The sequence below is a fragment of the Mytilus californianus genome, unplaced genomic scaffold (assembly GCF_021869535.1).
Source record: "Mytilus californianus isolate M0D057914Y unplaced genomic scaffold, xbMytCali1.0.p SCAF_9, whole genome shotgun sequence".
Taxonomy (NCBI): domain Eukaryota; kingdom Metazoa; phylum Mollusca; class Bivalvia; order Mytilida; family Mytilidae; genus Mytilus; species Mytilus californianus.
The window spans coordinates 11,357,797-11,384,212 of record NW_026262745.1 but is presented as its reverse complement, the minus strand read 5'-3'; the positions used below and the strand labels follow the sequence as shown (position 1 = coordinate 11,384,212).

The 26,416-nt window shown below is 31.9% G+C and overlaps 1 protein-coding gene across 1 annotated transcript; it reads left to right on the top strand.

The window, feature by feature from the left end:
- Positions 1-209: 209 nt before the first annotated feature.
- Positions 210-4,595, top strand: LOC127715248 (ryncolin-1-like). Its single transcript, XM_052221267.1, has 6 exons — positions 210-331; positions 1,180-1,260; positions 1,711-1,841; positions 2,668-2,764; positions 3,145-3,309; positions 4,302-4,595. The coding sequence occupies exons 1-6, from the start codon at positions 232-234 to the stop codon at positions 4,565-4,567; spliced, it is 840 nt and encodes a 279-aa protein (XP_052077227.1). The 5' UTR covers positions 210-231; the 3' UTR covers positions 4,568-4,595.
- Positions 4,596-26,416: the final 21,821 nt, after the last annotated feature.

Genomic DNA, 26,416 nt, shown 5'->3' with positions numbered 1-26,416 from the left:
ATTTATAAACTTAACTGTGGTATACAAAACAGATATTTCAAATAATAATATAAAATATGAATCATAAAATTACTTCAAATAATTCTCAAATTCAACCTCATTCTTTTTCTTGTTAATATCTGTTGCCTTATTATATTACCTGTGTCATGCAATATTCTTGAACATATATAAGTAGTTGTCTAGTTTGAACTTTAAAGCTCATTGATGACTTTTTGCTATACTTATAGTAAAATGAAGAAGTTATTGTTAGTGTCAGTATTTGCAGCTTATCTGAGTATATTGGTTGTTGCGTTTCCAAACAAACGTCAGATGACATCGACATCAGATTCAGGTATTGTTCGGCTTAGTTAGAATAAATCATCACTTCATTACCCAATCATTGGTCTGTGCAAATAATAAATAAATAAGTAAGTGAAAATATTAATTGTGCAAACATAATATACATATGTGTCTAACAATTACGGTTATAATTTTCTGTTATTTATTGACATGTAATGCTACAATCAGTGTATTACTAATACTAGTACTATATTACAAGTTATGAAAGATGTATATTTTTTTTTCAAATGGGTTGTAATGTGCTATTTCAATGAAAGAAAAAAAGCTAAATTTACGGTTTTTTTTATAAAAAAAAATATGATACAATATTGTTTAGCATCACGATAATTCAACATGATTGATTGATTGTTGCTTGTTTAACGTCAAATGAAAAATATTTCCTTCATATTTAGGACGGATACAAATTAACAATAAGTAAGTTTTGTAAGGTAGGAGTCAACCGGTGAAATGCGAAATATTTGGACTGCCACTGGAAACTAATAGTATGTTAGATAGGGGCATACAGTTTGACTTGCCAAAGATCACCTACAGAATCCTAATAAATTTGTAGCAAGGGTTTGTTAACCTGCAGAGTGCGTGCTATTCACCCTATAAAAGGCATCAGATTTATCGTCCCCATTCCTACCGGACGTGGCTATTTATTTTCACATTCCACACAGCCAATCGAACGCCAAACTTAAGCAAGGAGTTTACTGACAGACGGGAGAAATCCAACCCTTGGGGTCTGATTATTTAACAATTTTTGTTTTTAAACCAGTAATGAATTTATCACTTATATTAGTTTTAATTATGTGATGGTTATTCAATGAACCAAATATATTTTGTTGATGAATGTTATAGGAGTTTGTTTTTATGGTAAAACTGCTGAAAGTGTTCTTGATATTCTTGCAAACCGGAAATACAGAACAGTCACTCCTTCAGGTTTGTACTAAATTTTTATCATATTACTATGTAAATCGATTGTATGGACATAACAGATCGTTTGTGATTAGAGTGCCAAACGTTGTTGATTTCAAAGTTAAAATCAGATCAAGTTTAACACAAATTTCCACTGTGAATTTTTAATCGTAAATGAATTTAGGAACAACAGTAACATGTCTTAAGAATTGTCATGGCTAAATCCATAATTGTGCAATGGTAGTTTTTCAATGACACCGATCGGTAATGATTGAATTGACACCAGACATTAACCAATCAAAATTGGCGTACAACATGTAACATGTAATATTCCATTAAAATTGAAAATGAAATTAAGAGACTAAAGTACTACATAAGATGAATAGGAGGTATTCAATATTGTTTAACTTAATTTTTATATTTGCTTTTCGATATATCATGGAATGGGTTTTTTCATATTTTTCCAATTCACAGTTCGAAGACCAAAAGACTGTTCGGTTTTGGACCCTGAATTAGACTCAAGTGGGGTATATACGATATATCCGACAAACGGAAAAGGCTTCAAGGCTTATTGCGATATGAAAACCGATGGTGGACGTTGGACAGTGAGTTAATATCCAAAATGTATTGTCACATTTAGTTAGGTCTATCTTATGTTATGAGTAACGATAGAAAAAAATAATGAAGGCTACTTCTTGTTCTTCACAAAGTTCTGGTGTTCTTGGGACCAAAATGTCGAAAAGGGTTTTAACATTTTCGGTCACTATCAAAACGTCCCTTGGTATTTACTGGTTCTTTTTTATTACATATTATTCATTTGAAAAAAAGAAAGAGATATATTGTAATACAGGACTGTAAGGATAAAACGATTATTAAAATAAATGAATAGAACAAATAGTCAACTTGACGGATAAAAAGCAATAAATCAAGATTTTGTTATCGCAATCAGGTGCTTTTTAGTGTTCGTACTACGAATATTATAGTACGTACTACGAATATTATAGTACGTACAACGCATACATATTACACATTGAAAACTATCCCGGCGAAATGAAAAAGTAGGTTAAAAGTGATAATATACAAATAACATAGAAACTGCAAGCCCACAGACAAATTGGCAAATTTAGACAGAAAATGCATGTAAGACATTACAATTTAACTTCCTTGTATTGGTCAAATGAGATCTAGCTTATCTTAGTGGTGAAAACATCGATATAAGGTACATGTTCGCAACAATTTTGTTAACATTAAATTTGTCTGTTGAAATACTCAATCTCACCCTTCACACTCATTTTGTAGGCTTTAGTGTCGGGGTAAAGATCAAGATTTTTTGCAACTATATAAATCTATAATATTAATAAATAAATGGGTTTTTAATATGTAAAGATGAACCATATATATTTGTGTATTTAATGTTTATTACGTGCGAAGGTAGTTGTAAGACGAATGGATAGATCCCAGGATTTTAACAAGAAGTGGGATGAATATGAGAAAGGTTTTGGAAACCTTCATAGAGAATATTGGCTGGGTAAGTATAGTAAATAAAATTTACAAATATACATGACTGTAATTGAAGCATATAGTAACTGGTTGTATTTCAAAAGGCTAGTTGTAAATTGATAATGATGAACTTCCATGGAATAAGATCTAGAGGAATGGTATTCTTTTCAGTAAAAAAGCAAAAAACTAAATCTCATTATTAGCTTTTTTCCCTCACACGTGTTTTCTTCTATGTTTGTTGAAGTGCATTTTTATCTCTAACAATTGCTGTGGACTTCTAAGAACTCTTTGTTGAATAAGATATTACAAACGTGTGAAATAAAAATTGATGTGTCTAAAACTGTTCTAGTTTATATTTTATTTTTGGCAAATTGATGGCACATGAATTATTTATGTCTGATATTGTAGGAAATAAGTACTTACATACATTGACATCAAATGGAAAAAATGAAATGAGAGTAGATATTGAAAATTTCAAAGGCGAAAAAAAATTAGCTAAGTACTCTACATTCAAGGTTGGAAATGCTGCCTCTAAATACAGACTAACTGTTGGTGGATATACAGGAAACGTTGGTATGTAGCATATCATTTTATAAACACATTCTCGATTGGTATGCATATTAATCCATTGTTATGTTTAATAGACAAAACAAAGGACATGGGGTATCCATCCATGACAAAAAATCAGTGCATGCATAAGTAATAACACACATAAAGCAATGGAACTGCGCTTTTATTGCTGTTCTTCATCTCAAAGTTACAGGGAGGCCTTAAACACGGAGCAAAAAAAGAAAAACCTAAAAAAAAACCCTTAGCTCACTGCAAGTTTAAGAAGACCCCTAGCACCTGTTTGAGCGGAATATTTTGCAAAATTATTCGTTCATTCAAAGACTACATTTGAAAAAATCAATAGTTTATATATATGACTGATAATATTCTGACCTCAATTTGACCCAATCAATATAACAGTTTTATTTTTTACAATCTATGTATCGATGACTTATTTACTCTTGTTCATACAATACGGGTGTTATTAACAGGGGTGTGCTCCTGACATGAAAAATTCGCCAACAGAGTTATATATTTTACGCTCACTATCGCGAATTGGTTGACCGATACGGTGCGTCTGTATGTCAACTCACAAGCAACATTGGGTTGAGCTCTTATATCATTATAGAATAGCCGTCTGATTTGTAAATTGCCGATTATGTCCTATTTCTGGTTGCAATATTTTATCTGAATTTGGTTTCACATGGTATGTTATGTATGTACAGCAGGAGATGATTACTATGTCGCCGCAACCAATCTCCCTTCTTTTGGGCTTTATGTGATTCACTCCGTTTTTATTTTTTACCTTAATTTGTATTTTCATTTTTATGATTTGAACATCGCTGCCTCTAATTTACATCTTTTCATAAATGTATGATCAAGATATACGATGTTGATGAGTCTGAATTGTACCTGATTATTTCAGAGGTTCATAGACTAAAAAAAGAGCTTCAAAATTAAGAAGACAAGTTTTCATTATAATCTGACTGCATATTACCTCTTCTTGTGTATTTTAGCGGATGCATTTGCACATGGACACCATAATGGTCGGAGATTTACAACATCAGATAATGATAATGACCTGAACAGCTCTCTAAATTGTGCAAAACTCAAAAGAGATGGGAGTGGTTGGTGGTTTTCTAGTTGTGAAGCAGTGTGCTTTACTTGTCCGTATACCAACAACAAAAAAGGTTTTACTGGAAATGGGCTGTTGCAATGGGAGATTTGGAAAGGGTCTGAATATTCATTGAAATATGCATCAATGATGATACGTCGAATTTAAGTTTTCCTCAATAAATATATGTCTGATATATCTTCTTTTTTTCATTATTGATTCATTTTTATCATGTATACCTCAAACCAAAACTTAGCAGTATGTTTGTCAACAAGGTTTACAGTTATTACATATATCACGTTATTATAAATATGGGAAGTAAAACACATGACATTATCAAAAACGTTTTTACGTTTTTAATTCAAATTGGTTAGATACAGAGTATTCAAATTATACCAACGTCTGTCTATTTAAACGAAGTATTTTAATGAAAACCAACAAACATTAAAACCATACGTGTTGTCACCAACAATTAAAACTTCTGAAATTCTGCAAGTAATTCACCATAAAAATGTTACATACAAAATTATGACAAACATAATAAAACAGTTACTAAAAAAAACATATTATCACAAATAGCTAAAACTTTTGAAATGCAGCAAGCATTTAACATTACATATTTTACATAAACAAATATAGAAACTATTAAACATTAATATGGTTCCGGTAGATTTTTTTTGGAATAAAGACATCTGATTTATTTGCACGATATAAAAAAATGCCATTTAATTGCGTTGGTGTGCTGAGAATAAACACATAGTGATTTTTCTTAATAAGGAAGAACTGAATCAAACATCAGTACTGTTGGAGACTTGTTAAATCCAAATAAAACCCATTGACAGAATACGTGTTGCCTTAAAAAATTAACTATTATAGGTCAAAGTACGACCTTCAACACGGAACTTGGATCACATCGAACAGCAAGCTATAAAGGGCCCCAAAATGACTAGTGTAAAACAATTCATACAGGAAAACCAACTGTCTAACTTATATAAAAAACGAGAAACGAGAAACACTTATGAACCACACCAAGAAACGACATCCACTGAACAACAGGCTCCTGACACGTGCATAAAAATGCAGCGGGTTTAAAAGTTTTTACAGGCGCCAACCTTCACCTTAACCTGAGACAGTAGTGTGACACTACAACATACAAATAAACACTATAAAATATCAATTGAAATGGCTTAATTCGATCAAAAAGACATTTAGACAAAAACAAGTAAACATACACTGAACACATAAATAAAGGCAACAGTAGTATACCGCTGTTCGAAATTCATAAATCGATTGAGAAAAAAAAACAAATCCGGGTTACAAACTAAAACTGAGGGAAACACATCAAATATAAGAGAACTACCACACAACAGAAACACAACATTAAAATGTAACACACATAGAAAAGAACTATAATATATCAATATCAATGGCAATTTTCACATAAGTTTGATCAATGACACAATACCAATACAATATTAATAAAAAAGAGGTAGGAACAGTGTCAAAAAGACAACTCTATCCTGGGACAAAATGACGTGCTTTAAATAAAACAACGTACACAGGTAAATTTAAATATAATCATTTATACCGAATAAACATTTTTTACAAAATTAACAAATTTGTTATTTACAGTACGAGTACAGAAGTAATAATTTATCGTCATACTAAATACAAAGGTGGTTCAAAACGATTTTACACAAAAGAAGTAAACATTGAATTACAGAAATGCATTAAAAATTGTGTCAACAGGTCAAATTAACACGAAAGTACGATTCGAGAGTACTCGCAGTAGTCAGCACTTCGGTGTTGACATGAATATCAACTATATGGTCATTTTTATAAATTTTCTGTTTACAAAACTTTGAATTTTTCGAAAACTAAGGATTTTCTTATCCCAGGAATAGATTACCTTAGCCGTATTTGGCAACAACTTTTTGGAATTGTGGGTCCTCAATGCTCTTCAGCTTTGTACTTGTTTGGCTTTGTAGCTGTTTTAGTCTGGGCGTCGCTGGCGGGTTTTATGTAGACGAAACGCGCGTCTGGCGTATTGAATTATGGTCCTGGTACCTTTGATAACTTTTTACACCACTGGGTCGATGCCACTGCTGGTGGACGTTTCGTCCCCGAGGGTATCATCAGCCAAGTAGTCAGCACTTCGGTGTTGACATGAATATCAACTATATGGTCATTTTTATAAATTTTCTGTTTACAAAACTTTGAATTTTTCGAAAACTAAGGATTTTCTAATCTCAGGAATAGATTACCTTAGCCGTATTTGGCAACAACTTTTTGGAATTTTGGGTCCTCAATACTCTTCAGCTTTGTACTTGTTTGGCTTAGTAGGAGTTTTGGTCTGGACGTCGCTGGCGGGTTTTATGTAGACGAAACGCGCGTCTGGCGTATTGAATTATGGTCCTGGTACCTTTGATAACTTTTTACACCACTGGGTCGATGCCACTGCTGGTGGACGTTTCGTCCCCGAGGGTATCACCAGCCCAGTAGTCAGCACTTCGGTGTTGACATGAATATCAACTATATGGTCATTTTTATAAATTTTCTGTTTACAAAACTTTGATTTTTTCGAAAACTAAGGATTTTCTTATCCCAGGAATATATTACCTTAGCCGTATTTGGCTACAACTTTTTGGAATTTTTGGTCCTCAATGCTCTTCAGCTTTGTACTTGTTTGGCTTTGTAGCTGTTTTGGTCTAGGCGTCGCTGGCGGGTCTTATGTAGACGAAACGCGCGTCTGGCGTATTAAATTATGGTCCTGGTACCTTTGATAACTTTTTACTGAATAAAATTGAGAATGGAAATGGGGAATGTGTCAAAGAGACAACAACCCAACCAAAGAGCAGAAAACAGCCCAAGGCCACCAATTGGTCTTCAACGCAGCGAGAAAATCTCGACCCGGAGGCGGGCTACAGCCGGCCCCTTAACAAAAATGTGTACCAGTTCAGTGAAAATGGACGTCGCACTAAACTCCAAAACATATAATAGAACTAAAATTAAAAAAACACATAAGACTAACAAAGGCCAGAGGCTCCTGACTTGGGACAGGCGCAAAAATACGGCGGGGTTAAACGTGTTTTGTGAGTTCTCAACCCTTCCCCTATACCTCTAGCCAATGTAGAAAAAACAAACACACAGCAATACGAACAGTAAAACTCAGTTTAAAAGACGTCCGAGTCCAATGTCAGAATAGGTAACAGAAGAAAGTAAGCAAAATGACAATGATATATAAATTAATAAAAGGCTGCTAGCAGTTACTGACATGCCAGCTCCAGACCTCAATTAAACTGATTAAAAGATTATGTCTACATCATATGAAAATCAAGCACAACCCCTCCCGTTAGGGGTTTTGTATCATACCATCATAAAATATATGAGAAGAACATAACCCGTATCATGCCAACAACTGGTTTTAGAATAGATGTGTTTATTTTCGCTCCAAAGACCCTATGAGTGAATCAATATTAAATCCAAAATATGCCATCTTTGATGACCTGACAACAATATCGTAACTATATCCCTTCTGAATAAGTCTGTTTAAAGGTTTGGTTAGTATTTTAGGTGAATGACGACAGTTTTGTGCTTTGTATAGAATATTACCATAAAATATTGGATGTGAAATACCTGAACGTATAAGATCTCTGCATGCTGATTTATATTTACGAATGATGTCCTTGTACCGATGATAAAATTAAGTAAAAGAAAGCTAGTCAAAAGCCAAAAACAATTAATAATAATAAAAATCATGCATCAGAGACTAAAATCAATTAAAACACATCCCAGGGATTTAGCGTTTTAACGCCATGGACAGTCAAAGAAGACATGACTTGTGCAATGCCAAAATAAATGTACCGACATGCAGTAGGATCAATGGGATTAAACCTTAAAATGTTATATATAGATAAAGCAATCTCTAAATAGAAAACAAACGTGGATGTGTATTTATACATCCAAAAACCATTCGAAAAGAATACAAATTTAGTAATGTTTTAATTAGTTGATGACAAAATCGATGTTAATGCAAATGTAATGAATATTCAAATATCTTATTACAACATTAATAAGATAAACTTTACTAATAAATTTGTTCAAAGGTTCGATGAGTTTACACGGATCACATAGTGATTTCTGCGCTTTTAGTACAATGTTACCGTAATATTTAGGATGTGAAATACCGTTTTTAATAAGTTTTCTACGGGTACAGCCAAATGAAGCATATTACGACCAAAGCAAGACTGAAACTGCGAAGGATAATCTAACTCAACAATGAAACAATCAAAACAGAATGTGCTCGAAAGTATCAAAAGTTTTACCTAAAGTTTTTATCAAGTAATATTTTGTGAACATATAATTAGATGAAATGTGTCAAAATAAAATAAATACATGTACTTGTCATACCTAGGTTTAAATGAGAGATGTTCTTGGTAAACACAAATGAGTGGTCGTTAGCTTACTGAGGTTAAAAAGTTTGATTGAGGTTTTATACATCCTTACCAAATAACAATAAAATCAACAGCATATAACTGCGTCAACTTTATCTTTTTATTTGTGATGATTATAGATTACATGCACTTTTACCTTTAACAAGCTCTATGTCGTATTATAAAGTCGGAGATTGTTATGATATGAATGTATATCTATACATCTAATTCAGCCAAACAGACGACCTTTGAGAGGTGGATTCCTATCATAGCATTAAGAAACTGGTAATCAATTTGAAAAAAAAGACTGACTCATCAGATCCACACTTAGCACATAAAAAACCATAACAAAATAAAAACACAAATTAACAATCTAAGAGTACTCGCAGTTGATAGTTCAAAGCCAATGCTTACTAAAATGAAATATTTTCGCAGACTTAAATTTCAATCAGTTCACATCCATGCATTTGAGTGGTAATAGGACATAAGCAGTCTGCGAAAATCATTGGTTTGTGCAATGCCAAAATAAAAGTTTCGAAAGGATGTAGGACAAAATCTGTTCGAAACTGTATAACCATACATACTTACTTATGTTTACATTAATTGGAGGGAAACATCCATTTTGTGTCTGCAATAACCTTCTTTCGTCGATATTGAATTTGAGTCTGTTTTGTTAAATTTTTGTTAATTATGCACACTAGGTTCTATTATAGTCAATCCTTGTCATACTTCAAATATCAGTTCCGTATGTTTATTATATCATATCTGGTAGAGTATTACGAAATACTGAACACAAATAAGACGAAATTGCAATTATAAGATTCATTCTTTATTTTCTCACTCATTGTAATGAAAGTCTTAGTTAATTTAGAGAAATCGAACCATTAGTATACAGGAAAGACCTACTTAAAATGACTCCACGAAGCTACCCAAAAGAAAAAGACAAAACATTTAGAGTTGTTATTGTGTTTATCTCTACACTAGCAATGCCTTAATCTGAAGGGAAGTGGATTTTTTTCTGGAGGAATCAGCAGGAATGATTTCAACATGAAGGTTTTATTTACAAAAACGAAAGCTAAATACACGCCCAAACAGGCATGCTTATGGGATGACATTACTTAACAATACATATTCAGAATAAGATACACTGCATGACATTTCCTAGAATATATGTGTCACTGAGTCCTATTTCCAAGTATTATCGAGTGCAACGTTTTATAGAGCACTATAGTATTATATCATTACAAAGAACATGCATCTCATTCTTTTCTTTTTTTATTTCAATGAAATGGCAGTAATACTGTCAATAAACTTCCCGTCGGCAATTAGAGATGATTCTTCAATCTCCTCTTTACAAACATAACAACCATTCAAACTTCAATTTCTATGGCTTGACATTCCTTTTTATGGTTTCAACAACATCATTTAACTACATACACTGGTTTTTCAAGGATGAATTTCCACTTCGATGAAAGGGTGAATCCTTTAATTCCCATTTAATGATATCTTGAGCTTGGTTGTCTCAAAAACAGGAGCAATAACATTTCCGAGAAGCTTCACTTAATTCTGTGCTTTGGTTAGAATGTAAAAAAACTCTTTTACATCGGCACAAACATGCTTTGAAATAGAAAAATGTGAAAACATAAGAATGTTAATACCTAACATTTCTAATGAAACGATTTTTATATTTTCCAAGTTAACTGTACTTCCAGCACTTCACGTATACAACCGATACATAATGGTAATATCTAAGTTTTCAAAAAATCAGTCAAGATAGAAAAAGAAAAAACCATCATGAATACCTTTTTTTTCAATACTAGTAATGAATCAATCAATGGTTCCAGATAGATTATGTATTTATAGGGACATAATGCAGGTCAAAACAGCTGTGCCCGAAGACCTAAAAATCTCACATATAACGGTTATACATAACCTAATTAATATAGAATAAGCATTACATTCAAAGATATTGCAATGGTCTCTTCCACGATTCTCAGTAACAAACCTGTTTTGTATTATTCTAACTTAATGTCAGATATGGGATGCCCAAGTTGTTTATACATATATTAATATCCTATTGTTTGTTGTATATACTGTTTGTCGTAGTCTAAATATACTTACTTTACCAGTTTTTGATTGCACCTTTGAAATTTAAAAAATTCTTATATTTATGCTTTTTAGTTTCATTTTACATGAATCAGAATCATGCCATTTAAATTTCATGAATTATTACATAAATTCTTTGGTGTCTCCGTTTTTAAAATATTTAGCGGTTACGAGGACAATCAAAACAGTAGTCAAAAGAAAAAGGAGCAAAAAAAATAGAGAAACCGTAAGATTGAGCCACATTATCAGAACTGAATAATCAGTAAAACATCTGTCCGTACGTCTGAAACAAGTAGTTTCCGGTGAAAAGTTGAATATCTCTTTATGGTTCCGAAAGAAACTTCTATATATAGATGATGTTGGGAGGTTGAAAAACCTATTGATTTTGGCCAAGGCAGCTGTTACTAAAAATAGAAAAAAAAAGTGAGGGATTTGTTGCTGGATAATAAATAGAGTTGCCTTTGTTGGTATGAACTAAAACGTATGTAGATTGAAGATAAAGGGAAAGGGATATATCAAAAGATTAATACATTCGTGCGAAGTCAAACTTACGAATGCTAGAATAGACCACTTTCGAGTAATGTCCTTCACCGGAAAAGTTCGTCAAGAGACTATTTTTATAATACCGACTTTTGACTCCGGAGTGTATATTTTTTTCGTCAGGTTACCGCTTCTGTGGTAGGAAATCCTAGTACTCGGTCAAGTATGAAAATAGTCTATTAATAATAATTTATGAGCGCCTTTATGACGTCATTTCATTTACGAGATGGAGGGCCCGCCTGTATTCCTGCACTATTATAAAGTTCATCAAGCTTCTTCGTGGTTGTCATTATGCAGGATAACTAGAAAAAATGTCCGTAGGTACTTAATCACAATTCCTTAATGACAGAAGTGCTGATTATCAATTATATGAAATTAATTTGCAAAATAATTTGTGAAATATAGCATCATATTTTTTTCAACCGCTCGCTCAGCATGGGAAGGAAGTGACGATGCCCCTTAACGCAGGAATGATGTTTACTAAAACCAAAGTTTTTGACGGAAATGCAACGACTGGAAGTGGTCTATTAAACCATGTTCCAAATTTAACTTGATTATTCTGCCTGTAATAGGCGTTTTTAATTGACAATAAAATATTTGATCTTGAACTTGTGTGAAAATGAAAATATATGAGGTGCAATTAGAATTTTGTCAAAATGTAAACAATTGATCGATAGAAAGAAAGATGCATAGCCAATTGATTGGTCATTACGTCAAAGGTCAAGATCACGGTTTCAAAAAAGGCATCTATCATAATTGGTGCAAAATTCGTCAAAATATAGGTTTTCTGCATAAAATCGCTTAACTACTGCTTTTTTTCCAGGATTATTCATATCTGACATGTGCTTCCAGACATGATGAGTTAGCCAGCGTCAGAGGACCCGTGCCCAAATGTCTGTATGCTAGGGCTTTAGACAACGTATTTGTACCATTCTTTTGGGTTTCCAAAATACTATAATGACCTTTTTTTCCCAGTAATATTGTAATGTACTTAAAATTTAGTTTTTGGCAATTCATAATTTGTCAAAGAAAAAAATTTAATGTAACAATATCATTGGGGATGTCAGTAGTCGTCAATCAATTTTCGGTTCGAGAAGCATAGAGTGACGGTTTCTACTTGTTTGTTTGATTTCTTCTTTTTTTTTATTGAAGGTGTAAGGAAATTTATAATGGAAGAGTCTACAAATTGTTTTTGTTTATACTAATATTTCATTTTTTTCTTGTATTGTTTTACATGGGAAAAAATAGTTAATAAATCCCTTCACGTTTATTTTTTCGAGTTGAAAGAGCATTCAAGGGTCGCTCATCATTCCTTAAAATACAAACGACTAATGACATTATTTGTTCATTGGTTTGGACATAATGGTATCAAAAGTGTTCGTTAAATGAATTTCCAAGAAGCATGACATGTTTGAAAATAGCAAGATTGTATTGCAAATTGAGTTACAAAGTGAACGGAATGTTTTGATATCTATCCTATTTGTTTATCCGGAAGAAATCACTCTAATTCCCTAGACAATAATAGGAACTCTAAAGAGTACAATAAAATGTTCTGTGTACTTAAAGTATAGGATTAATGCATCCATTGACTATATCTGCATGGTTGATCTTATTGGCTAAGCTTTATGATTGTCAACATTTCAAAAGTATTATGTTAAAAGTTCATTTCACGAATAATACATTTTTGTTGGAATTTTAATTCTGATTAATATGTCATTTAAACATGTACCTCACATAATAGTAGATATATTATTTTGCATATTTTCTAAAGTTGTAGCCGATTTAATAATAAAAAACGATTTCAAAATATTCTATAACAACATCTCTTCTCCGTTTTCACAGCTAGATTTTATTTTTGTCTGAACATATTTTATTCTATATTAATATTCTTGTAATTGTTATAATATACATCAAATGACATAGTTACAAACCTGATCTTGAACAGTATCAAAATGTTTTTAGAAATTTACCTGTGACGTTACTTTTGTGGCGTTCACCCAGTCGTGTGAAAGACAGTTCGTGGTTCTGTTGTGCTGTTTTGTGTGCTGTCTTATTTTGTTTTACGTGTTCGTTTTTATTCTGTAGTTAGCATGTCGAAATGTACTATTGTATTGTTTATTTGTGTATTTCTCTGTCCTGAATGTTCTTGCATTTATTTGTACTGTATTCCTGTCATGTAATGGTGTCATTTTAGTGTTATATTTAACATTGACATAAAAGTGCGAGGTTTGGCTAGCCACAAAACCAGGTTCAACCCACCATTTTTTTTTTCTCTTAAAATGTCCAGTACCAAGTCAGGAAAATGGCAGTTGTTATCTTATAGTTCGTTTCTGTGTGTGTTGCATTGTCGTTTGTTTTTTGGTCACTTCGATGTTCTGTTCTTTCGTTGTTTTCCTCTAATAGTTGATGTGTTTCCCTCGGTTTTAGTTTGTAACCCGGATTTTATTTTGTCTCAATCGATTTATGACTATCGAACAGCGGTATACTACTGTTGCCTTTATCTATCTTTATTTTAACGTTAATATTCATTTAAGAACAAAACATATGAATGTTTGGAAGGTGTGTAATGAATATAAGGGAATGGCCTACGAAAATAATAATAAAAGATAATAGTCCACAAATTTACTGCTATGAGAATAATGAAGTCCTATATTAGAATACATAGATTAGAACCTGATGAAAAATTAAAATCATTTAGAAAATCCTGTTTATAGAAAAAAAATTGTTTATCCTGCAGACTGATCTCTATTGTTAAAATACGTTGCTATATATGAATGTTATGAACTTGGAGTTTCCACAGTATTTCTTTTTGTGCTTGATTACGAATAATAGGATGCATGTGCTACATGTACCACTGAAAGAGGATGAAATTCTAATTATTTTCATGATACTTTTTTTTAAACGACAACAGTAAATTTCTCAATTCAACCTACGTGCCCATCACTCTTTACGATACCTTTTTAAACGTAATACTCTTTCACGAATTTGGAGTATTCATGTAACAGTTGAATGGTCTAAAAAAAAACAATCAAACTTCCAACATAACGACTACTAGTATCATATATCCTTATAACAGTAGGACAAAACATAAAACAAACCAAAGATAGAGATGCATTTTAGATACATCTTTCACTTCAGACAGTACTTAAATCAAAGCTTGGGCAATACAACATAATCCTTAAGTCCATGAGGGATATCACGTCTATGAAGTTTGGTACATGTTTCTTGTTCGTAGTCATGTAAACATTGCTATGTGATTTTTAAATCTACACAGAAGACGGACTGACACAAAACGGTCAAAATCACTTATACTGATGTCGACTTTGACTGATGGAGTTTTCATCTTCATTTCTAATAAACTTTTTTTTAATGCTAAGTCTCATTTTATTTTTGACAATTCGGAATAACTGGCTTTTAAACGAATGGTGTTTGAAATAGGATAGTGTATTTTTCTGTTAATTTTTATACAATGGCAATTTTGTAACTTGAACTATTTTTTGCTTCAATAAAGTAAATATTTGTTAGCATGGCAGGTGTATTTATATGTAGCTAATTTAGTTAGTTTTGTTTTTTATGTTTCATTTTATTTTGTAAAATGCATCCACCACTTATTTAGACTCAGACTTTTTTTGGTGCATGGCATATGGTATGAATACTTATTTTCTTATTCTCCCTGTATTTAAACATGTCTTGACAGAGGTTTGATAAATTTTGAATAACCACACGTTGGTTGAATTTGTATCATGCAATTCCCATCAAACCCATTCGGAACATAGCACACTGCATTTTCCGTTAGTTCGTTAACGAAACAGACTTTTTCAATTAACCCCTTTGACTGCATTGTCATGTTTTTCACTTTCGAAAATTAAATTTTCAAATTCTAAAATGGTAAGTTTAAAAATCTAAAGATCTCTGGAGGATAAATATCGAAATTAGCCAGGTGGTGTGGTAGCATCTGTATGTCTAATATTCTCAGCCCCAGATTGGACTTAGATATGTCTAATTTTGTTTTATTGTGTTGTTGGTTGCTGTCTTAATTATGTTTCCCACGCATGTGCTTCATTCTAATATGTCTGATTTCATTACGTCTGTATTGCTTCGTGCACTATTGGTATTCAGGCGGATAATGATTACATTTACGATCTATCATTCTATACTAAAATACCATCAGAAAATGTTTTACTCAGCTAAAATCGTCATAGGATAATTCAAATCTGGCATTCAAGCTAACCATGTTACTGTCAATTTGTAAAAGATCTCCGTCAAGAAAATGTCACCAGTAGTGATAATGGTAGCCGTTTTATTCTAATTTGTTGTCTTCTCTATTATATAACAGCATCTGGAAATCGCATGTCGAGACGATGTCTTTACAAACGTGCCATTTAGGTGTTTAATAAAGGTGCCTTAAGATGCTTACGTTTTCCTTCGTGTATCGATCCTATCACATTTGATGATAGTTGAGACCTAACAAAATTATGTTAATGATTTTGATATGTAAACAATAAATATTTTCAATGTCAGGCTTTAACTATTTAATTTTTATGCATCAGCATTTTCAGAGATGCCGTAATGTTCATTATAAATTACATAAAATGTAACTGGACACTGTATATTTGTAAAAAATATAAATATTAACTTTGAAATATGTATGCACTATCCGGTTTTACATAATGTCTTGTTTGAAATTGGAATTAAATTTCGAGATAAAGTTTCCAATTATCAGTTTTAGCTAAAAGAGGTGAAATCATAACAGAAAAAACAATTCAATAAAATTTAAAACCTTAAATATTAAAGTAAGCTTGCCTCGTAATATTTGAACATTAATTGTCACATGTTACGTACGCATATATGTAATATACTGGACAATATATATTTGTAAAAAAAATATAGACATTAAATTTAAAAATATGTTTGCACTATCCGGTTTTACATAATGTTTTGTTTGAAATTGGAATTAAATTTCGAGATAAAGTTTCCAATTATCAGTTTTAGCTAAAAGAGGTGAAATCATAACAGAAAAAACATTTTACAAAATTTAAAACCTTAAATATTAAAGTAAGCTTGCCTCGTAATATTTGAACATTAAATGTCACATGTTACGTACGCACATATGTAATATACTGGACACTATATATTTGTAAAAAAATATAATCATTAACTTTGAAATATGTATGCACTATCCGGTTTTATATAATGTCTTGTTTGAAATTGGAATTAAATTTCGAGATAAAGTTTCCAATTATCAGTTTTAGCTAATAGATGTGAAATCATAACAGAAAAACACAATTTTATAAAATTTAAAACCTTAAATATTAAAGTAAGCTTTCCTCGTAATATTTGAACATTAAATGTCACATGTTACGTACGCATATATGTATAATTGAGACTTTTGTTTTTGTTTATTCACTATTATTCAGTTTGAAATCGATCCGGTGCAATAGACAGAATTGTTTGGGAAAACTTCCAACATATGTCTATCTTGAAGCCTACTGTTTTGATACAGACTATCTCATTTGCGGTCAATATCTTAAGATAAAAATGATTGATTGTAATGCATATGTTGTCTGCATGTCATTTTAATACTAAAAAGATTAAGTTAACGTTCAAACCATTTGCCGCATATTGATATTTGCCTTGCTTTCTTTTTCCAGGAATTACTTTTGATGAATGATCTTGCAGCAGTTAAAAAAAATAAGAAGATGTGGTATGAGTGCCATGAAATGAAACAACTCTCCATCAAAGTCACAATGTATAAAAAGTTATCAATTATAGGTCAAAGTACGGCCTTCAACACTGAGCCTTGGCTCACACCGAACAGCAAGTTATAAAGGGTCCCAAAATGAATAGTGTAAAACAAATCAAACAGGAAAACCAAAAGTCTAATCTATATAAAAAAGAGAAACGGGAAAGACCTATGAACCACACCAACAAACGACAACCACTGAACAACAGGTCCCTGACTTAGGACAAATATAAAAATGCAACGGGTTTAAACGTTTTAACAGGTGGCAACCTTCATTCTAACCTGAGAAAGTAGTGTAACATTAAAACATAAAAAGACACACTATAAAATATCAATTGAAATGGCTTAACTCGATCAAAAAGACATTTTAACAAAAACAAGTAAACATACACTGAACGAATAAGTTTGATCTATGACACAATATAAATACAATATTAAAACGTAGGTGCCTATACAACATAAACGTTACGGGTAGTAATAAAAAAGATGTAGGAAGAGTGTCAATAAGACAACTCTTACCTGGAACAAAATGGCGTTAATTAAAAGAACGTTCACAGGTAAATTAAAATATAATACTTTTGTTGTTTGAAGTACGGAAGTAAACATTTTTTTACAAAATTAATAAATTTGTTGTTCATAGTACGAGTACAGAAGTAAAAATGTATCGTCATACTAAATACAAAGGTGGTACATATTTAAAATGGTGAGACGAGATATAACACAGAATAAGTAAACATTGAATTACAGAAATGCATTACAGGTTGTGTCAACAGGTCAAATTAACACGAAAGTACGATTTGAGAGTACTCGCAGTTACTGAAAGCTATTTAAAAGCCAAAAACAATTAACAATAAAAAATCATACATCAGAAACTAAAATCAATTAAAACACATCCTATGGATTTATCGTTTTAACGCCATGGACAATCAAAAAGACATGACTTGTGCAATGCCAAATAGTATCGACAGGCAGTAGGTTCTTTAGGATTTAACCTTATAATAAATATGTACCATGTTGTATATAGATAAAGCAATTTCTAAATAGAAAATTAAAGTGGATGTGTATTTATACATCCAAAAAACCATTCGAAAAGAATACAAATTTAGTTATGTTTTAATTGTAGATGACAAAATCGATGTCAGTGCCAATGTAAACAATATTCAAAGATCTTATTACAACATTAATAAGATAACCTTTACTAATAAGTTTGTTTAAAGAGATTTCCGCGCTTTTAGTACACTATTACCGTAAAATTTAGGATGTGAAATACCGTTTTTCATAGGTTTTCTAAATTTACTAATCAAATCTTTGTATCTATGAAAGAATTTAGTAAATGTTTTAAGTAATTTATGGTAACGAAATCCCTGACTTAATAATTTACCAGTGATGCATTGATTACGTTCGTTAAAATCTATGACATCACTACACACACGGGCATAACGAACGAGTTGGGATATATAAACACCGTATGATGGAGCCAAAACCTATTTTAGGAACAATCGGAATAAATTATTTGATATTATTTACATTCAATTACATTTTATATATTTTTAGAACTAATACATTTTGTTCGTTATTTTTTTGGTTAAATATTATCACAGTTTGCTGAAGTACTATATGGAGAGAAACTGTCATAAGAAGATGTAGTATGATAAACGCTGACCACTATTTGCCCCCCAAAAAAATGCAAACAATAAATGTAAGCATTCTTTGAGTTATGTCTTTTGCTTATCGGGGCTTCGGTGGTCTAGTGGTTTTAGAAGTTCATCTACAGAAATCTGCGATTTTAGATCCCACTCGTAGTAAGGTGCGTTCGACTCCGATACTAATCAAATTAAATTGTCAATTGTCCGTATTCCTGTCAAAGGTCATGGTTCTCTGATGGTATTCCCGCTTCCTGCACCAATTAAAACAGATCACAAAGATATACCCTGAAAGTGGCATTAAACACCAACAACCAATCCATCAGTCTTTTGTTTGTAATATGCATTTTGTATTTTAAATTCATTAAATTAAACGACAAAAATTTCAAGACAATATCGGAGTTGTAAAGACTTATTTTCATATTAAAACGTCCTGAACTTATACAAATTGTGAATAAATTAAGCAGCCATTATAACAAAAATCTGTCTTTAACTCTAATGAAGTTAGTTTGGGGGTTGAATTAACAATTTCAGAATCTAATGGGATATGGGTATTTCTTTTCATTGTTCGTACCCCAACATAAAATAACGTCACGTCATTCAATTAGTTGTTGAATTTTCACTGTTTACGACGTTTTTTAATAAATTACAACGTTTTGGTGTTCGCATTTGAAAATATAACTCATATACGCCTATTTTGTTGAAAAAATGTTAAGATTAAGTTCACTTTTAATTCTGAAAAATTTCAGTAAAACTTACAATTGATGAATGTCGTTTGACTCTTTTGAGAGAATAAAAAATCATAGAATATATTGATTTATGAAACGGCTAATCCTAGACATATATTTCTGAATAATCTATTCGTTTGATTGTTCTTTAACGTGGATGGCATGATTCCTAAGAATGTTCGTTCGTTACCTTGGAACAATCCTGTTTGTCCAATGTACCAATTTCCAGCGTATATAATTACGTAGATAAGATTGCTGACGCATAGATAACAGTATAATTTACTGTAAAATGTAATCCTAATTGGAACTAATAGTAAATGCATTCCTTTACCTATATTGAAATTTCTCAATTTAACCATAATTTCTTTTTAGTAAATGTAACGTAAGAGACAGTACATTTGGACGCAAACACTGAAATGATAAGTATCGAGTTTTATAATTTGTTATTAGATTTAGCAACTTAATTATGTCTTTTGATTTCCTGTTCTTATCAGAAATTGTTATCTCTATCAATTTGCACTTTATAGTACTTTTCGAATAAATAAACTGATATCTTGGGTATAAGTCAATGCGTCATCGAATTGATATTTCAAAAGAATTTGAAATGTTTTCGTAATTCTAGTAAGATTACAATTAGTTCTTGGTGAAACACTTGACTGTAATTTCAAAATGCACACAGTTGCATTATTTTGAATTAAAAATGTATCTTTAACTTTATGTCTCGTGAGTTTTTAAAAACATTTTGTGATTATTTTTGATAAAATACACCTTCAATATGCATGGTGTATGCAAAAACATAAAAATCGTCATTTATAAATCTATAAACGTTGTTAAATTAAAGACTGTTTTTGAAAATAATTGAATTGCAATCAAATTGTTATTTATATTTTGATCGATCGTCTGTTTAATGACGATTTGATAAAAGCCGCACCAAGTATAGTGAATCAGGTACAACGCGCTTTGGTTTTAATTTGCTGCGATCTGTCACATTGGAAAAATGGACAAAATTTGATTTTGAGACTTTTCGGACATTTGTGACATAATTTCGTAAAATCAGAGTTTTTATTATATTTGCAATATTTCACTTAGGGATTTTGTTGTGAAAGATTTATGTCAAGTTAAGAAGAATAAGCTAATCTAATTTCATGTTTCAAATTGTTTTTTTCAATTCGCTACAATTACTTCAATCTGATCTTTTATTCTTTTATATATTTAATTCGATAAATAAGTCTGTATGTTCTATTGTTAATAATCATCGATGTGCTATTTTTTCTATAATCCGTTAATAGTATTTGTCACTCATTTAGAGGAATATTTGTCAAGTCTATTCAAGTAATTTTTGGTTTGTTATATAAACTGTTTTATCATATCGATATGGCAGATTGGATTTAGTATTACACTGAGCAGTTCTAACTCTGCACAATTGCATTCCATGCTGAACTATTAAATTATATATAAATTTGATTTATTAATATTAGAAAATCATTTTTAATATTAATAAATCATTTTTTAAAATCAATACTTAAGGAATAAATTCCACAACGACTTGCCATAATATATCGCGCAAACCAGAGTCGTCATTTGTTGCAAAAGTTAGTCCCAGAGTCAGAGCCCGTGCAGACACGTAGTAGTGTTCGTATAATCTATTGTGTGTGTGTTTGCAGGCCAACACACATTACCCTATCACAAGATACCCCAGTTTTTATTTGTGACAGATCTATGCGCATGTCTAGATTAAATATGTATGCTCTATCCGGTTTCACACGGTGTCTTGTTGGAAATAAAAGTAAAATTTCAGAATAAAGATTCCAATTATCAGTTTAAACTAAAAATATTTTTTTCGGATTTTCAACCTTAAAAGAGTGTTTTGGTCAGTTTTACACCCAAAAACGCCTCTCAAACCCAACAGAAGTCAAATTTGATGAATTTGATAAAATACTTTTAACCACTTCGCCCCCAATCCCGCCTGTAGTCCTGATGGCGACCACCATTCTTTGATGACCCGTATGACCCTCCATACTTTTTTAGAACTGCAACAGCCGAACTGTCTTGACAGCAGGGAATTCCACAATGCAATTCATGGTCCATAAACTCTTCTCAGATGTGTATTTATGAAAATATGGCAACTTTAATGGCCTTTTAAGAGTTCAAAATCAGAAAAACGTGAAAAGTGGCCAAAATCAGGTGGGATGGGCGTCTTTTGATGACCACTACGTTACTGGTATGGGCTTTAGGTATAAACTATTATCATAAATACATGCATAGGTGGTGCAGAAACACAAGGAGGTACAATATGGCTCAAAGAAATCTGGTCTGTAAAACTAGGTCACCGTTTTGTCAGAAATCCGTAAAAACAGACAATTAGGCAGACCTGGCTTGACAATGATAATTCCACAGTAAGACACTAAGTCCACATTAACTTCCAGTCAGTATGGATGGACTGCTATAACTATTAGGTAATACTTGAATGACAAAGAAACACAGTTTGGTCAATGTTCACCTCTCAAGGTCGTATTAAAATCGAAAAATAGACTGAAAATTACCATTTTTCAGTAGGGGTGGGTTCAAACAATTATTCAGTTTTAAATCGATCAGGTTCAACTAACATAGTTCTCGGAAAACTTCAAACAGACGATTTTCTTGATGCCTACTGTTTTCATAAAAACTATCTTATTTGCGGTCAATATCTTTAGACGAAAATTATTAATTGTGATGCAGATGTTGTCTGTTTGTCATTTTAATACCGAAAAGATTAAGTTAGCGTTAAAACCAGAATTCGCATATTGATATTTGCCCTGCCTTCTTTTCCAGAAATTACTTTTGATGAATGATTTTGATGCTTTTTTAAGCAGTTAAAACTATTTTTTTACAGTAGTATATTATCACTGTTTTTCTGACGTTATCACGCCTACTTATATGAAATAACCATATGGAGAAACAAACATAAATAGATGTATAATGTTAGACACTAAGTGGTCTAAGTAGTTCTTCTACAGAAATCAGTAGCCTGTCAACACTTAGGCAAGGTGCGTTCGACTCCGATCATAATTGAATAGGACAACCAATTGCTAGTTTTCCTGCCGATGATTGTGGTTATCTTTGTGTTATCTGGCTTCCTCTGCAAATAAAAACTTACTGCAATGATGTACCGAGGTGCGTTGAAAGTTGCATTAAACACCACCAATCAATCAATCAGTCAATTATGGTTGTTAAATTCATTAAAGTAAATGACAAAAAATCAAGACAACTACTTAACTCTCTCTACGTGGTAGCACACAGTAAATGCAATAGGTATATTCGTTCAACGGTGTTACTGTTGGGACCTTGGAGCTGTAAGTAATTCATAGCAAAAGTCAAACAGGGATTGGAAATGCACAAGTGCTCGAAAACCTTGTCATAGCTATGTATAAATATAAGTTAAAGTAGAGCAAACAACAATGCAATAGCAACAAAAATAACCAAAAAGAGATAAATAACTTCATGCGTTTAAAACAAGACTGGTGTCTGTACAATATTGTAGCCCTTCCAAATTTTTCTTTTTTTTTTCCCCCGTATTAAAACGTCCAGAATTTACAAAATGAGTCCCTAAATTAAACAACCACTATCAAGATCTGTCATTAACATCAAAATAAGCTATTTCTTATGTTAGAATTATGGCTCTTTTCATTGTTCGTACCACGCCACGTCACGTCATTTAACTTGTTGAATTTCCGAAAACAAATCCGGGTCACAAACCAAAACCGAGGGAAACACATCAACTATAAGAGGAAAACTACGGAACAACAGAAACACTGAACTGCAAAAAAAAAACAAACGCCAACATACATAGAAACATGACTATTTGATAACAACTACCATATTCCTGACTTGGAACAGGACATTGTAAGAAAAAATGGTGTGTTGGGCCTGGTTTTATGGCTAGCCAAACCTTCCGCTTATATGACAAAGTTAAAAATACCGCTAAAATGACAAAAATACGTGACAGGAATACAGTACAAATAAACGCAAAAACACCCAGTACAAAGAAACATATAAATAAATAAAATAGTAGTACTAAACTACTATTTACTCAAGAACAGTTCAGTATAACTTACAATTGATAATAGATGTCTGATTCTTGTTAAAAGAAAACACAGAATATATAAATTTCTGAAACGACAAATCCCAGACATATTTTTTCTGACTGATCTATCCGTTTGATTGTTGTTTTATTTAAACGGCATGTCTGATTCTTTCGAATGTTTGTTCGCTACCCTAAGACAATCTTGTTTGTCTGATGTAACAACATCCAGCGTATATAATTAAGTAGATAAGATTTTCTGACGAATAGATAACAGTATAATTTACTGTAAAATGTAATCCTAATCGGAATTAATAGTAAATGCATTCCTTTACTTAAATTGCAAATTTCTCAACTTAACCATAATTCCTTTTAAGTAATTGCATCTGAAGAGACAGTACATTTGGACTCAAGCTTTGAAATGATATGTTGCAGAGTTTTATAATTTTGAAATAGATTTATTAACTTAATAATGTCTTTTTATATACAAAATAACAAGTAACCGAAATTGATTTGATGTACAAAATATATATTTGCAATGTTAAGTGTTGATGCTAATTTCAAAATGATACCTGAAAAGATAATACCCGAACCTGGAACATCTTGGCCTCAGGATTCCATAAGAATATTACCAATGTCAACATCAACTGAAAAAGAATTAATGTCATACCCGTACAATACCATAGGCTTCCTTTCGAAAATTTGCAATCGACCAGCATTGACATCAATAAATAAGCTACATGTAAATTATGAATGGTTGAATAAAAACATTATTGTGTAAAAAGACAAATATTCAGAAGTTTATATTTTCTGTATTTCTAGATGACTTGATATTTTTGATATTGAACTATGTTGCCTTTTGTTAATTCCTGTTTCTATCAGAAGTTGCTATCTCTACCAATGTGCATTTTATATTACTTTTTGTTATGAATAAACTGAGGACCTCAGGAATTCCAATGGGAACCAATTGTGCCCCTTTTCTTGCCGACTTGTTTCTTTATTATTATGAGGCTGACATCATACAGGAACTTCTTAGGAAGAAAGATAAGAAGTTAGCAATATCCTTTAACTTTACGTTCTGCTATATAGATGATGTTCTCTCACTAAATAATACAAAATTTGGTGACTATGTTGAAAGAATCTATCCCATCGAACTAGAGATAAAGGATACTACAGATACAGTTAAGTCTGCCTCATATCTTGACTTACATCTAAAAATTGACAATGAGGGTCGGTTGAAAACAAAACTTTACGACCACAGAGATGATTTCAGCTTCCCAATTGTGAACTTTCCATTTCTATGTAGCAACATTCCAGCAGCGCCTGCATACGAAGTATATATCTCCCAATTGATACGATATTCCCGGGCTTGCATTTCCTATCATGATTTCCTTGATAGAGGATTGCTGCTCACAAGGAAGCTATTAAACCAAGAGTTCCAAATGGTGAAGTTGAAATCATCCCTTCGTAAATTTTACGGACGCCATCACGAGTTGGTTGACCATTATAGAATAACCGTTTCACAGATGCTATCGGATATGTTCCTTATGTCGTAACTACAATACCCTTCCCTTTTCACGAATGTGACCTACCGATTTAGACTATTTACCGGATTTGTAATAACATAATCAACACGACGGGTGCTTCATGTGGAGCAGGATCTGCTTACCCTTCCGGAGCACCTGAGATCACCCCCAGTTTTTGGTGGGGTTCGTGTGGCTTAGTCTTTAGTTTTCTATGTTGTGTCATCTGTACTTTTATTTTTGGCCATGGCGTTGTCAGTTTGTTTTCGATCTATGAGTTTGACTGTCCCTCTGATATCTTTCGTCCCTCTTTGGTAAACATACATAAACTGGTATTTTTGAAAGTTTGTTCTCAATTAAAGTTCTTAGGAATTTTATCATTAATCATAATTCACCTCGTAATGCTGTACTTGCATCAAAGTATTGTGTGGGTTAAAATAATGATATTTTAAAAGCATCTGAAATGGTTTCGTAATTCTAGTAGGATTGCTATCAATTCTTGTTAAAACACTTGACGAACATTTCAAGATGCACAAGCATGCATTACGTTGAATTGAAATTTATTTTTAATTTATGTCTAGTGATTTTTCCTTAATTTTTGTGATTATGTTTTTAAACTTAAACCTTCAATATACATGGTGTAGGCGAAAACATAAGCATTGAAATCGTCACAAATAAATTTATAGACGTTGTAAACTTCAAGACTGATTTTAAAATATATTCCTTAATTGCAATCAAATTGTTATTTATGTTTTGATCGTCTGTGGAGTGAAGATTTAATAAGGAACAACAAATATGTTAAATTAGGTACAACGCGTTTTTGTTTTAATTCTATGCGATCTGTGTGCGTATCTATATTAACTGTTTATAGATACATGTTATTTACAAATTGAACTTTATTTTTTTATTTGCGCTTAAAATTATTTGTTTCTTAATATTTAGTTGTGCTTAAATTTTAGTTGTGCTTCAATTTTGGTTATGCTTCAGGTTTGGCATGTTTAGATGTGTAGTTTAGTAGTGCTTTGCATGTATTTCAATATGCCTGTGCTGTCTGTATCTATGCATTGAAATAATTGCTGCTTCTATATATATATCTTATATGCATGTTCTGTGTTTTAATGTTATGTAGATGTTATTTATATTCGGTATAAAGCTCTCAAGAGCTTATGTTTGTAATGTTAAATGCGTACCGAATCAAAATAAAACTTTCGTATTCGTATTCGTATTCGTAGATACAGGAC

Excerpts from the sequence above, each read along its gene's own strand:
- LOC127715248 (XM_052221267.1), top strand. The coding sequence starts at position 232 with ATGAAGAAGTTATTGTTAGTGTCAGTATTTGCAGCTTATCTGAGTATA. Across the intron at positions 1,842-2,667 it reads CCGATGGTGGACGTTGGACA|GTAGTTGTAAGACGAATGGA; the intron begins GTGAGTTAATAT and ends TTACGTGCGAAG. Across the intron at positions 3,310-4,301 it reads TGGATATACAGGAAACGTTG|CGGATGCATTTGCACATGGA; the intron begins GTATGTAGCATA and ends TGTGTATTTTAG.